Source organism: Magnolia sinica, chromosome 17 (assembly GCF_029962835.1).
Source record: "Magnolia sinica isolate HGM2019 chromosome 17, MsV1, whole genome shotgun sequence".
NCBI classification, from domain to species: domain Eukaryota; kingdom Viridiplantae; phylum Streptophyta; class Magnoliopsida; order Magnoliales; family Magnoliaceae; genus Magnolia; species Magnolia sinica.
In genome coordinates this window covers 43,283,586-43,299,597 of record NC_080589.1, presented here as the reverse complement: position 1 = coordinate 43,299,597, position 16,012 = coordinate 43,283,586, and the positions used below count along the sequence as shown (strand labels likewise).

The following is a 16,012-nucleotide window of genomic DNA, read 5'->3' as shown; positions in this document are numbered from 1 at the left end:
ACACGGGTAGAGAATAAAAGTGGACCTTACACGCCTTTATCAAATATGATTACACCATTGTACAATGAGGGAAAGGGTTTATGTTAGGTCAGCCCCAAGTACGTTAGGGTTTCTCTAAAAAGAAGAAAGAACGATAAAAAGAAAGAGAAAATGATGGAGAGATAAGGGCAAGATATCATATCAATTACACTCTGATACCATGTAGTTAATTATGAAGAAAAGAGGAGGAGAAGAAAGACGAGAGGAAAAAGAAAAGAAGGAGAGAGGACTTAACCCCTCACATGCTCCCACCTCTCTTTTATTATTAGGACAATTACTAATCATATGAAAATTACAATTATACCCCCCATTGCTTAGAGATAATATGAAACAATGACATGCGGGCCTAAAGACTCTAGCTTGAAGATATGACCAAGGCCAGCATAAACCCAAACCTATACGCGGACCACACGCATGACCAAGGTGGCCCACACGTGTGGTTATAATCAATGCTTTCCATATCGTTATCGACAGACGTATTGCACCCTTGGCATACGGAAACATATTGGTTGTTGCATGGGAAATATCAGATGTATTGTGTAATGTATCGTTGTTTTGGGGAAACATCGGAAACATTGGGAAATTGGTCAAAATTTTCAATGAAACTTTAGGGGATGTTAAGAAAGACATCAATAGACATTTAGAAATTTAAAGATCACAAAAAAGTGCAAATAATAGGTTAACTTTGTAGAGGGTCCTAATCTATGTGTTGTCTAACTAAAGTTATTGTTGTCGGATTCTGATCAACAACTAAAGTAGATATGGAACTGCGCCCTCCGATGGACCTACAAAAGCTAGAGAAGATATGAGCAATGGAGTGGTGTTGATGGCCGACTGTGGACCCTCTGATGCCAAAGTTAGGCTTGCAAATCCTAATCAAAGGTACAGACTAGAGTTTAGACCTTACCTCTTCTCGTTTAGGGTAGCCGTATATATAGAGTTCAAGGGCGGTTTATTGTTAGCGTATCTTAATGTAATACATTGTAGAGTCCCATTCTTACGGGATTCTCGTCCCGGATCTGTCCGAGTGATTTTCGGCCAAGATCAGGCCGGATCCCTCTCTACGAGATTACCTCCGGATTCCTTGTACTGCCTCTCTGGCGGTGGTCATCCTAGTCAGCTCGGGATGCTGTGGAGCTCGGGGTTTGATCTCCTTCCCCTCAGGTTTCTTACCCACGTTCTAGACATTCCTAGAGGGTGAGTCCTTTCCTATCGAGCTTCGTCCTCTAACAGCTCAGCTCAGCTCAGCGGTTCATCTCTGAGCTAAAGGAACTACTCATCTTGCCTCCGAGCCCTATACTCGGACAACTCAGCTCGGCGGCTTGTCGATGGCCCATTCTGCTTGGACTCAGGTCACCCCAGCTTAGGGTCTACCTCAGCTCAGAGGCATATCACTTGTAGTTAGACGGTCTTTCTTCCCGTGTGAGCTCGACCTGCACAAGCTCGGAAGTGAGAACTTAAACTGGTCTAGATATGTGGGAATTCAAATTCAAATTTTGGATAGCCTAGTTTTTCTCAACTTTTGAACTCAGCCCGAATTTTTCACCAACTGGCAGAGGCGGGAGCTGAAAGGTCAGCGGCTAATGCAGAGGTCAAAAACACGTTATCAATGGTTGCAGCAAACAAAGAGGCGTTACTAGTGATTTCCATAGGCACCTTCATGGATTTCTCTCTAGACATACTCAGCCTCTTCAGGTCGCAAGTACCTCAAGTAGGGTAACGAGAACCCTTTCTTGTACAGGATGTCACCAGCATGGTGTACCGAGCATATCAATACCCGATTTTTCGTGCTTCTAGCTTGTCTTCGAGCAGCTCGCTCTGTTGCAGGTAACGTACAATCGGGTCCATCCAGCTCGGTGCACCGCTAACTACGAGGGCCTCTTTCAGCTCAGGCTTACTGATGCTTGGTTCTGGCAAGAAATCAATCGGGACAGTTTTAGTGAGGTCGGTATTGATGGCCGAGGCCAACCTGGCCAAGGAATCCACATTGGCATTCTCGGACCTCAGGACTTGTATGATCTCACACCCTTCAAAATTCTAGGGCATGTCACAGACCCTATTCAGGTAGGCAATCATCTTCTTGCCTTTGGCTTGGTACTTGGTGGTCACTTCGTTTACTACCAGCGGTGGGTCGCTGTAGATTCTCAGCTTCTGCGCTTCCATTACCTTGGCAACTCATAGGCCTGCTAAAGTGCCTCATACTTAGCCTCATTGTGTCAGGCTCTGCTCTTTCCCATCATCTATGGGTGGCAAGTCTAGAGAGTAGATAAACTTCGCGATGAAGTCGGCAACAACCTGTCCTTTGATGGTCGTCCAAGGTTGATACCTGATGTTGAACTCATTGAGCTAAATCCCCCACTTGGCGAGCCGACCTGAAGCTTCTGGTTTCTGCAACACTTGGTGAAGGAGCTGATTGGTTGGGACGACGATGGTGAGGGCCTGGAAGTAGGATCTGAATCGTTAGGATGACATGACCAAAGCCAGGGCTAGCTTCCCGAATCCGGGGTAGTATGCCTCGGCGTTAGTCATTGCTCTGCTTACGTAATAAACAAATCACTGAGCACCCCCGTCCTCCTTGATTATGGCCGAGTTGACCGTTGTTGGTGAGACATCTAGGTATAACAACGGCTCCTCCCCTTGCACGAGTTTCGAGAGCAGGGATGGAGACCCTAGGCAGGCCATGAGTTGTTGGAATGCCTACTCGCACTCCTCTATCCAGGTCGGCTTGTTGCTCCCTTTCAGCTGCTTGAAGAAGGGTAAGCACTTATCCGTGGCTTAGGAGACGAACCTATTCAGTGCCGACACTCTGCCCGTGAGGCACTGAATCTCCTTTATCGAGCTGTGCGAGCTCATTTCTGTGAGAGCCCGGATTTTGTCGGGGTTGGCCTTAATCCCTCTCTAGTGGACCATGAAACATAAAAACTTGCCCGAGTTGATGCCAAATGCGCATTTGCTCGGGTTGAGCTTCATCCAGTATCTCCTCAGAACACCGAACATCTCTCTTAGGTCAGTTATGTGGTCTGCGGCCTCGGTGCTTTTGATGAGCATATCGTCGACATAGACCTCTATAGTTTTCCCGATCTACTTGGCAAACATCTTGTTCACAAATCTTTAATATGTTGCCCAAGCATTCTTCAGGCCAAGCGGCATGACCTAGTAGTAGTCGCCATATAAAGTGAGTACGAAGCAAACAATGGTTTCAAGAGTTAAGGGGTCCACTACTCGTTGTACTGGTTGTACCCTGAGTACGCATTCATGAAAACTGAGCAGTGCGTACCCAGCAATGGCATCTACCAGTTGGTCGATCCTCGGGGACGAAAAACTATCCTTACATCAAGCCTTGTCCAAGTTGGTGTAATCAACAGAGACCCGCCATTTCCCACTGGCCTTATTTACCAGTACCACATTAGCCAGCTAGTTGGGGTAGTGTACCTCTTCAATAAAACCGACCTAAAGGAGCTTGCCGACCTCTTCATTAATTACAACATACCTCTCTTTATCGAATGCTCGTCTCTTTTGTCGGATGAGCATGTAGTCGGGATCCACGTTTAGATGGTGGACCATGGCTCTCGCATCTATCCCAGGCATGTCCTAATGGGACCATGGGAACACATCAATGCATGCTCTCTTAGGAGATCTGTCATTTCAGCTTGAAGTTGGGGCTCAAGCAATGACCCAATCTGAACTGTCCGTGCTGAGTTCGTCTCGGAGAGTGGTACCGGGATGAGATCTTCTATGGATGATCCTATTTCTGTAACGTCCTCCCTGGGATTTAGGGAGGTGATTTGCATCACCTGCTATAGGTGTGCTCTTCCTCGGAGAGCTGTCGAGTAGCACTATCAGGCTTCATGCTGGTCGCCACTGACTTTACTGACCCCATGCTTAGTCGGAAATTTCTTGGACAAGTGATAGACGGAGACAAGAGCCCGCATGACGTTTAGGGATGGTCTTCCCAAAATCGCATTATACACTGAAGGGCAATCTACCACAGGAAAATCTACCATGATGGTGACCTGGCCGGAGCCCTCTCTTGTTGTCACCGGCAACAGGATGCTCCCTTTCAAGGTCATGCTTTCTCCTGGGAACTCGAGCAGAGTGGTTCGCACAGGCCGTAATCTCAACCTCCCTATCCCCATCTTATCGAAGGTGGTTGCAAACAGGATGTCTGTCGAGCTCCCTGTGTCGACCATCATCCAGTGCACTTTGTGGTTGGCCACAGTCATGGTGACTACAAGTGCGCCGTCGTGGGGGTGTTGGATCCCCCTCTCATCCTCCTTAGTGAAGGTCATTGTACATGAATCTATCCTGGGCTCTTTCCAAGGTCGACTAGCAAGATTCCCTTGATAGACCTCGTCGGTGCGCCTCACACTCCGAGCATGAGCTCAGCGTGCTCAATTCGAGTTACCTCCTCCAACGGGTCCGATGAAGATGGTGCGGATTTCGCTAATCCGCTCATTTTCGTTGTGCTCCTCTCGTTGCTCCTTCTGAAGAGCTGGCAATCTTCTCTACTCCTAGCAATGAACTCGCGGAGGTAGGCCCTCTAAATGAGGGACTCGATCTCCTCGAGATCAAAGCAGTCGGCAGTGTTATGGTCGTGATCGCAATGAAATTGATGGTACTTCAACATCTCTCTTCTTTGGAGTGGCCCTCATCTTGTTTGGCCACTTTAGGATTATCTTCTCTCTAACCTCTGTGAGCCCCTGCTCAGGCATGGTGTTCAATGGAGTGTACCAGTGAAATCGGCTCTCTGGAATTCGAGGAGCCCGGAGAGCGTCATCCTAGTCATCTCTTTTTCTTTTTAGGTTTGTGTTGGGTCCCTCCTTGGCCTCCTTTCTCTTCTTGTACTTCACAAAGCTGCTCTGCCCCATAGTATCCTTGCAGATGTCGATCAGCTTCTTGATGTTGGGCCCAGATCATCAGGTTGGCCAGAGTCTTCGGGGGGTTCCTTGCCGAGCGAGAAGAGGAACCTCCCATGTTTAAGCCCAACCACCATGGCCGTGAGAGGTACCTCATCGAAGTAGTCCTCTATCTGGATGGCCTGGGCGTTGAATCAGACAATGTAGTCTTTCAGCAAGTCATCGTCCTTATGGGTTACCGTGAGGAGGTGAGTCGTTGCTTTCGTGTATCTTTGCCTCCAATGAATTGCATGGCAAAGGCCTTGCTGAGCTAGGTGAAAGAGACAATGGACTTCGGCTTCAGGTTTCTGTACCACTTCCGAGCTGCCCTAGTAAGAGTTAGGGAGAATGCTCTGCACATCACGGCTTCGGAAGCGCCGTGAAGCTCCATCCATGCTCTGAATGACTCCAAGTGTTTGACCGGGTCGCCCAAACCTGAATAGCGTTGTATTTGGGGCATTCTAAACCTGGGCGACAGTTAAGCTTACATAATGTTTTTGGTGAATGGCGACTCGGTTTGCTCAAGGAGGGTGTCAACAGATACTGTCGCCTTTACTCAGTAAGCATGTTGGATGTTACCAAGTTGGTCTTGAATCTCTCTGATTTCTGCCTCCCAAAGGACCTCACTCTCTACCATGGCTTTTGGAGTTTTCCCCCAAGCCTGTCGCCTCTCGTTTAGGGTATGGCGTAGGTCAGATTCATTGAGCTCGGTGGTTGCCCTCGTCTGTACTGGGGCGACAAGGCTTACCCCAACCCAGACTTGCCCCTGATGTTGCTCGGGGCGCAATTGGACTAGGCGGGACTGCTCTGTTCCTGTCTTCGCCGCTTCGCGTTGGTGGCTAGGGGCTCTTAATGTCTCTCCAGCAACCTCAGGATGCAGTTTACGTTATCGGCCAAGGTTCCGACCCGGGTCTCGAGGGAGACGAGTCAAGTTCCTTAATTTTAAGATTTTTACACCACCGCCTGCGAGGGCAGCTAGGAGTGGGGTGGTGATCGTGAGTCCTGATCTTCGTCGGACAGGGCCCACATACGATGCCAATCTGTTGTTGTCGGATTATGGACAAGTAGATGTGGAACCACACCCTCCGATAGACCTGCAAAAGCTAAAGATGATGTGAGAAGCGTGGTTGAGGGGGTGGCCAGCTGTGGACCCTCTAATGCATAAGTTAGGTTTGCAGACACTAATCAAATGTACAGACTAGGGTTAGATCTTACCTCTTCTCGTTTAGGGTAGTCATATATATAGAGTTCTAGAGAGATTTAGTGTTAGCGCATCTTAATGTGATATGCTAGAGAGTCCCATTCTTACGAGATTCTTGTCTCGGATCTGTCGAAGTGATTTTCAATCAAGATTAGGCCGGATTCCTCTTTGCGAGATTCCCTCTGAATTCCTCGTACTGCCTCTCTGGCGATGGTCGTCCTGGTTAGCTCTGAATGCTGGGGAGCTCAGGATTCGAGCTCCTTCCCCTCAGGTTTCATACCCGCGTTCTAGATATTTCCTGGCAGGCGAGTACTTTCCTACCAAGCTTCGTCCTCTAATGGCTTAGCTCGGCGGCTAGTCTCTGAGCTAAAGGAACTACTCGTCCCACCTCTAAGCTCTGTCCTATGACGACTCAGCTCGGCAACTTGTCAATGGCCCTTCTGCTTGGACTTCGGTCACCCCAGCTTAGGGTCTACCTCAGCTCGGAGGAGTATCACTTGTAATTAGATGGTCATTCTTCCCATGTGAGGGACCAGTTCAGTTTTCCCCACAATAGAAGTGATCATTATATTCAAAATTAATTCATATAATTTATAATCATAGAACATATGTATGAAAACATATTCAGTTAATTATTTTTAAAAATTGCACAAGTGGAGTATAAGTAATTGAAATTAAAAACTTAGGTCTATTTCCTTGTCCAGATGAGATTGGTGGACATTTATTGGATAGTTAAGAATGAAAAATATCCAATGGTCTTGTTTCAACAAACAATTATCCACGAATCAATGGCCGGGAACATTTAAACAAATTGATTTTGGGACCGAGACTTAGCAATAGTGGGTTTTACAATTTAAATGGTTTAATATATGACACATAGTGGATCTCACATAGACATTAAGGTGGGCCCCATAAAAAATAAAGGGTTCCCGTATATGTGTGTGTGTGTGTGTGTGTGTGTGTGTATATTAGCCTCTCGACAGGGATATTGAACAAGGATTTGCAACAACCCAAATCTAGCGATGTGGTTAGGACCTTGACCATGGGACCCACCTTGATGTATGCATTGTAAATCCATGTCATCCGTTTGTTTTGCCAGCTTTTTTGGGAGCTCATTTTAGGACATAGGCCCAAAAATGAAGCAGATCCAAATCTCAGGTGGACAACACCACAGGAAACAATGGCCATTAAACGCCCACCATTAAAAACTTCCTAGGGTCCACCTTAATGTTTATTTACCATCCAACTTGTTGATAAGGTCACATAGACCTGAATGAAGAGAAAACACAAACATCAGCTTGATCCAAAACTTTTGTGGCCCACAAAAAAGTTTTTAATGGTCAATAGCTACTATTTCTTGTGTGGTCCACCTGAGATTTGGAACTACGCCATTTGTAGGCCCATGCCCTAAAATGAAGCTGGAAAAATAGATGGACGGCATGCATATACAACTCATACATTGAGGTGGACCCCACGGTCAGGGTCCCACCCACATCACTGGATCTGAGGTTGCAACTAATCTGCATTCCAAGACGCCACCCTTGATTCTTTACGGGGCCCATCGTGATGCGTTATGTAAAATCCACTCTGACCATTTGATGTATAATCTAACGTTAGGCACAGGGCAAAAAAAATTAAGCTGGCCTATGATTCAAGTGAGCCACACCAAAGGAAACATTTTGGAGAGATGTCCACCCTTGACTTTTATAGGCGCACTGAGATGATTATATGAAATCCACTCCAACCATTAGATGCGAAAAAAAAAAAAAAATTAGGCATGGGGCCCAAAAATTAGGCCCAAACGTTATTCACATGGGCCACACCAAGGGAAACAATTTGGAGGGTGAGTTTTGCCCTATACATGTTTCCAATCATGTGCTCCACCTGAATCATGAATGAGGCTAAGTTTTGGACCCTTTGCCTAACGTTGGGTGACGCATTTGGTGAACGGGTTAGATTTTACAGAAACATCATGGTGGGGCCCACTTGAGTTGCAACCACTTTCTGGCATAGACGCATCCAAAATAAAAATAAATTAGTCCCTTTATTTCTTTTCTTTATTTTGAGAAAACTCTTGAGTCAGAGAGAGAGAGAGAGAGAGAGAGAGAGAGAGAGAGAGAGAGAGAGAGAGAGGAGGAGGAGGAGGAGGAGGAGAAGGAGGAGGAGGAGAAGGAGAAGGAGAAAGAGGAAGAACGCTTGTGAAGGAGAAGAAAGAGACACAGCAATGGACAGTATTTTTTCTTATTTTTTTATGGCAATGTATCGTCGGTATTGATACATGCATCGAGAATATCATCTACATAAAAAAATAAAAATTAAACAAAAAAACAAAAAAAAAACAAAGGGTCTATCGATATTTTGCAATATATCGAAATATCACTGATATTTGGTGATACCGGTGGATATATTTGGCGAAACACTAAACTCTCGAGAATATTATGGGTTTTGTATCACATAAGTGTGATACCGATAATTTGGGCTGATATATCGGTTAATATTATTATCTTGAAAACATTGGTCATAATGCATCAACAACACCAATTAAAGCTCGCATGAAACAGTATCTCACACCCACCCACCCACATGCACGCACGCACGCACACACACAAGCCAAATCTGATACGCGGTTTTACATTGTTTGATATGGTGGGGTCCACCTGATGGATGGATAGGTCTGATTTTTATGGGTCCTTACTGGATGGTAAGGCATCCCTATGAGACCTTCCTATTTTCATATATAGACACTAGTCACACAAATTTTTATCCACAACCAGTTGCTTGTTAGACATTCCTATAGGCAAATAGAGACACCCATACCCACACCTGCACACGCGCATACGCTTGCATGCTCACACACCCACACCCAACCACATGCACACATACCCCCACACACACATGTATGGATATACGTATGTATGCAAGAGTGTGTGTATGTATTTATTTACGTAAATACACGTACGTACGTACACACTATGTGTGTGTGTGTGTGTGTGTAATTCCCACATCAAGAAAACTAGCAGAAAAAGAATTCCCTAAGATGATGAAGTATGGTAGTCAACTGTCAAACACAGGAGCACAATTCAAGGAAATGAACCTGCATAAAGATTGTTAAACGACTACATTGTGCTAATCTTGACGGCCTATGAGAAGGAGAGAGAGAGAGAGAGAGAGAGAGAGAGAGAGAGAGAGAGAGAGAGAGAGAGAGAGAGAGAGCTAGCAAGAACGTGAGATACTTAGGGTCTGTTGAAACCCTAGCCTTTTATAATAGGTAAAACATGGATGGGGCCTATGGGCCTTATTACATGTACTTAGGCCCAATGGGCCTTATTGAACTATCAACCCTTTAGCACTCCCCCTTAAGCTGGAGCATCCTAATGAGGCCCAGCTGGGAACAAGGAATCAAACCTAAGGAAGATAGAAATTCTTCTCTAACAAAGATAAAACTAATACCTTTTAGGGGCTACCTCTCGTGAGGAACGCTTTATCTGTAAAATACATCACTAAAAGTAATACCAAACTGCCACTATCAAAATAACACAAATATGTATCTAAAATATCAATGAAAGAATTAACATGTAAACAGAAAAACTAACCAACATGCTTAGAACTGTATTAAAACTTTAAACCATATGTTAAGAATGCCGATAGTTAACAGACCTTGAGAAAAGAATTTGCACTTTTGGTTGCTTGTACAAGTCCCATAATGAATGAGATGACCATAAGAATAAGCCCACTAAAAAAGTGTACCAACAGGACCACATTCTGCACTAATAAAAAGATATATTAGCAAGCGGATCAGCTAAAATAGAAGTAAGTTGGCTAATGAAAAAACTACTTGATGAAGAGGAAAGAGGAGCCTGACCTGTGCAACTGTGTGGTCAGAAAAGAAAAAGGTGAGGCAATATGTTGATGCTGCAACTGCTAATCCATATTCCAGAAACAAGAAGATTGTCGGCAACAAACAACCACTTCCAACAAATTGATCTAGACCTACATATACAAAGTAGACTCTCTTTGAACTGTCGTGCAAATTGATTACAAACGTTGATTTTAAACCATCAAAAAATATATAACAGGGAAAAGATAGATAGATGTAGGGAAAGAAAAATGACATTTAGCCCCTTGAGATAAATATCAAATATTGCAAAATGATCGAAACAAACAGATACTTCCAGATCAAGTTGTGCTGTTTTGGCACATACCAAAAATGTAAAAAAGAATTACTGCAAATGATACAGGGAATAAGAAGCTGATGAAGTCCCATATGTATGTAGAAAACCAATATGATAGTATGGACACCTGAATAAAGAGACAACCACTAATCAGTGGAAATAGATGAATTTAAATTTATAAAAAAAAAAAAAAAAAAAAAAAAAAAAAGAAGAAGAAGAAGAAGAAGAAGAAGAAGAAGAAAGAAAGAAAGAAAGAAAAGAAAAGAAGCACAACACACTTTTAATATGACATTTAGAAATGTATAAGCATACCCCACTAATTAGTTGTTGATGTTTTGCTTTGACTTCACGTTCCTGCACAAAATAGGACAAACATGATTCTACCCATTATATCACATTCATCATTCTTTGGTTGCTAAACATGATGAGAGCGAGAGAGAGGGCTGTAGTTCATGGCCCCTCTCTCCTTTTATATTATGAGTCACATGGTTACAAAAATTCCATTAAAAAAAGCTATTAAAAAATAAATAAAAATCCCCTCTTATCACCTAGACCAAAATAACACATCTAAGTGAGCCCATGCAGACCCATATCACATTCATTAACACTCCCCATTTAAGCTAGAGAATAATTATTATCTATACCATGCTTCCAATATATGTGTAGCCTGAGTAGAATGAAGAGCCCTGGTGAAACATCAACAAGTTGGTCCTGAGATCAAACATATGGAGTAGAGATTTCACCCCTAAAAACTTCCTCACACACAAAGTGTCAATTGACTTTGATGTGTTTAGTTTTTTTTAATAGACTAGATTGTTTGTTGTGTGACACAGCCTGATTACTACAAAATAACTACATAGGTAGGTGCAATTTAAATCCCATTTCTTGCAACAATTTCTTGATCTACATTAACTCATAGGAGGTACGAGTCATCGCTTTGTACTCTGCTTCGGCACTCAATCGAGCCACCACAATCTACTTCTTGCTCTTCCATGTGACTAGATTTCCTCCCATAAACGTACAATATTGAACAGTGGATCGTCTATCTGCTAAGGAACCTGCCCAGTCTGCATCTGAATATTTTGTGACATGAAGATGACCATGCCATTTATACAAAACTCCTTGATTTGTTGTTCCTTTGAGGTAACGCAAAATTCTACTTCACATGAGGTACTCTTGGAGAACTCGTGAACTGGCTTACCGCGCTCAATGCATAGGATAGGTTTGGAGAAGTAATAGTTTAAATAAATAAGTTTTCAAACCAATCTTTTGTACCTCCCCAGATCCTCCACCTCATCTCCTTAATAACTTTTAAGCTTATGGTTAGAATCCATTGGAGTGTCAACTAGCTTGGATTAAAGAAGACCCATCTCCATGAATAAATCCAGAACATATTTTCATTGAAATAGAAACTCCTTTAAATCTAGATACTTCTATGCTAGGGAATTATCGACGATGATCAATATCTTTTGTGAGAAAATGCTATTAAAGGTACTTATTTAGTTCTTTAATTCCCTTCTTGTCACTTACAACAACAACAACATCATCCACAAAGTAAAAGCACGATGAAATCTAAGATAACTTTTTATACAAAAACAGAATGATCAACATGACATCGAACAAAGCCATAATTCAACACAACCTTGCTGAACTTGTCAAAACTATACACGTGGAGCTTGTTTTAACCCATAAATCGCCTTTCGTAGTTTACATACATTCCTACACTCCCCATAAGCAACAAATCCAAGAGATTATTTCATGTAAACTTCCTCTATAAAATGTTAAAAAAAAAAAAAAAAAAAAAAAACCTTCCCCTGTAAGATCACCATTAAGGAAGGCATTTTTTTACATCAAGTTGGAAGAGGGGCCAACCATGATTAAAACTACAGGCAATTTAACCTAAATGGAATTCAACTTGTCCATAGGAGAGAAGGTTTCATTGTAATCAACACCAAATGTTTGAGTATACCCCTTAACGACTAGGTGAGCCTTCAATCGTTCAACCATACTAGGACAAAACTTCATTGTGTAGACCTCTTTGCATCCCACAACACATTTACCAATCAGAAGAGCTGTAAGTTCCCAAGTGTCATTTTAACGAAGTGCATCCATTTCTTCCTCTATGGCTTATTCCTACCCCTTATGTAACACAACTTACTCAAATGACTTGGGAACAAAGTGAGAAGCCAGACAGGGCAAAGTTGAGGAAATTTGGAGAAATACAAATTTAACCAAGCAGTGTTCATAGATCCGTCGATAATGATACTCCCAAGTGTCATTCCAATGAAGTTTCATTAAAAAATTTGACTAATTTCTCGATGTTTCATAAAAAACAATGATACAATACATGATACATCCATATTTCCCATGCTATGTATCCTTATCCCAACGGTGCGATATATTCATCGATAATGATATTGAAAACATGATTATTATTTCTTTTGTCTATGTAAGCATAACCTTATCTAGATTTTTGGAGGTCTTATTGCCTAATACTAAAACACTTACAACATGCCCTTCTCTTGCAAAAATGCAAAAAGCAATAACTATTGCTTTATATCCATGATGTGACATCTGAAAACTTCATTTAGGGTTGTTAAACTACCAATGATGACTTAGATTTGTTGGCACCGGGATTTTGATGGGGCTTATGTTGATCCCATCCTCTCTCTCTCTCTCTCTCTCTCTCTCTCTCTCTCTCTCTCTCTCTCTCTTCATGTGACGACAAGAGAATCAATCACCTTTTTTACACCCCATCCTTTTTTCTTTTCTTCCTAATATGATAGACTATAAGACATACATAAAAATAACAAAGAATGAACATAAATATATAAAAAATAAATACATAAATCCATCAATGCACACATCCACAAATATATATATATATATATATATATATCTGTGTGTGTGTGTGCGCGCATCCACACATGCATAGATAATTATGAAATAAAATAATAACTTTTTAAAAGTAGCTAGAATTTTTTATTTCTTCATAATTACACAAATCCAAAAAATATATTAGAAATTGCAACACATCACTCATCAACATTCATCCATAAATAGAAAAAATTAATATGTTTTTCATGAAATAGTATCATTGCTTTTTAAAAATAAAATAGTTTTTCTTTTCTTTTCTTTTTTTGCATTTTTTGAAATTTGAAATTTTAAATAATTAAAAAAGATTTTTAAAAAATGGAAGAGTACTCGAAATCCACTCCCCAACTAGACCCCCACAATATTTACGTACATATCCCCCTTAACAATTTGATTCACAAAAAGTTGAGAGTGGTCAAGATCCACTCCCCAACCAGATCCCCACAAAATTTTCTAAAAAAATTGAATTTCATATTATATATATATATATATATATATTTTTTTTTTCTGATTTTCCCAATTCCGGCCCATCAAGCTTCTTATATGCAAAATTCCCCCAAATGGGAGATTCAATCCACAAGAACTGAAGAATTGATGGCGAAATCAGATCTGGGATTTGTTTTTCTAATTTTCCCAATTCCGGCACATTGAGCTTCTAATCCACAAGGACACTATTGCGAATGGATGGGAAGTCGACTTGCATTAGCGATATTATCGCCAAAACCCGACATCCAGAATTTATAGACGTGAAAACATGGCAACATATTGGAAAATATCGACACAGTGGCAATACATGGCGATATATCACCGGCACCTAGAATTTTTGAAACAGTGTTATCCATACTGCCAAGGTGGCAATGCCGATAATATCGGTGATGTTATCAATAATATTGCCAAAACTTGGAACACTGGTTCCAAGTATCCAAACATGTCCTAAGGTCGATAACACACTAAAATGAATGTTCGTAGCTAGACCAAATATACGGGCAAGTTTGGCATTGCTTAATTAAATGCTTTCGGAAATTTGTAATTCCAAAAATATTTAAACATCATGTCAGAGGCCCGTATTAATTGCTGACTAAAATGCAATTACCATAAAGAACTAATGCAGGGGCATTTTCACACTAGGCTCGAGTGGGGTCGCCTGTGGGATGCAGGGGCACACTCGGGGTGGGTGACCCATGTGATTTGGGGCCCACAGGGGAGGTCTTGTGTTCGAGACTCCTCACTAGGGGTGATTAATGCGTATTTCACACAGGCCTGAGTGGGGTAGCCCGTGGGATGCGGGGACACACTCGAGGTGGGTGGCCCATGTGATTTGGGGCCCACGAAGGGGGTTCGGCCGAGGTTCTAAACCCATGAGATGTGGGGCCTGGGCTATGAGATAAATGGATTAATTCTCCATACTCTATCAGTTCGAGCTTTTAGAGCAAGTGGTTAACTGTCATGCATCAAATTGGTATCAGAGCTTAGGGTTCTTATATGGGAATGCATTACATGTTTAGGGTTTAGTTGTTTATGTCCATTACGCATCAATTCTCTTCATATATGGTTGTTTAAAGGTCCATAAACCCTGACATAAGCTGCTGAAATTTTTTGTTATCCCCTTATTTGAATTAATTTAGAAATTAACTTGGCTGTCTATTTCTAGGCTTAGAAACTTTCTTAATCTATTTTTAGAAACTAATTTCCTTTCCTTTTTCTTTTTTTAGAAACTAGTTTACTTTCCTTTTTCTTTTTTTAGAAACTTACTTTCTATTTTTAGAAACTTTCCTTCTTCTTTTTTTTTTTTTTTAAAAATTTAGAAATTAGGTTGTTTCTTAAAATAAAAAATAATTTTTTTTTAAAAAAAAAAAAACATGGAACAATTGCAAGAGTCACTAAACAAGCTGTCCCAGCAGTTTGCATCTTTGGGTAAGCACTGGGAACAACAAATAGACCAATGCTTTGAGCAATTTGATGTGTGCATTACCCAACTAGAGACATCTACCAGGACAAACCCCACCATTGGGAAGAGTGCACCAGAGGCTAGTGTAGAGTTACCCACTGAGGCCATTTTGGTAGTGGATGAGTTTCGTGATGTTTTTCTTAATGATCTACCGGATGAGTTTCCCCCTATGATGGATGTAGGGCACACCAGAACATGGGACGCCATACTACATATAGCCGAGTTTGTGTTTAATAGCTCTGTCGATATGTCCACAGATCTAAGTCCTTGTGAAGTCGTTACTTGTTATAAACCTAGGAAACCTATTGATCTTGTCCCTATGTCGCTGTCCCATAGGCCGTCAGAGTCTGCAGAGTCTTTTGTGCATCACATTCATTCATGGCATCAAGAAATCAGGCAGAAGATCATGACTAGTAATGAACATTACACACTTTCTGCAGACCAACATAAAAGTTTCAAGGAATCTAATGTAACGGACTCTGTGATGGTCCGCATCAAGCCGGAGCCGCTCGTAAATTATACGCGCATAGTGCTGGACCATTCAAAATTATAAAACGAAATGGTCTCAATGCGTATGTGGTAGATCTTCCACCTTACATGGGAATTAGTTCCACATTCAATGTGGAAGATCTACTTGCATTTCAGGAGACCACTGATACATTGTCTAGCCTATCACCTAACCATCCTGATTCTCTAGACCTTTCCCTTGATCCATGGGCCCCTCCCGTCCCATCTTCCCAGCCACTACGTCCCATACCTACCCCTCCCGACCCATCTTCCCAGCCGTTACGTCCCATACCTACCCTTCCTGACCTATTTTCTCAGGCTCTACCTCTCATACCTACCCGTCCTGACCCATCTTCCCAGCCTCTACCTCTCATAC

At 42.1% G+C, this 16,012-nt stretch overlaps 1 protein-coding gene across 2 annotated transcripts in view; it reads right to left on the bottom strand.

Annotated features, from left to right (window-relative positions):
- Positions 1 to 16,012, bottom strand: part of LOC131231407 (ABC transporter A family member 1) — a 184,530-nt gene that overhangs the window by 51,585 nt on the left and 116,933 nt on the right. For both annotated transcript variants that reach the window (XM_058227578.1, XM_058227579.1), the window contains 4 exons: positions 10,620 to 10,661; positions 10,338 to 10,434; positions 9,998 to 10,125; positions 9,793 to 9,897 (listed from right to left, as the gene is read on the bottom strand). In XM_058227578.1, the coding sequence (XP_058083561.1) occupies positions 9,793 to 9,897; positions 9,998 to 10,125; positions 10,338 to 10,434; positions 10,620 to 10,661 (372 nt within the window). The remainder of the gene's footprint in view (positions 1 to 9,792; positions 9,898 to 9,997; positions 10,126 to 10,337; positions 10,435 to 10,619; positions 10,662 to 16,012) is intronic.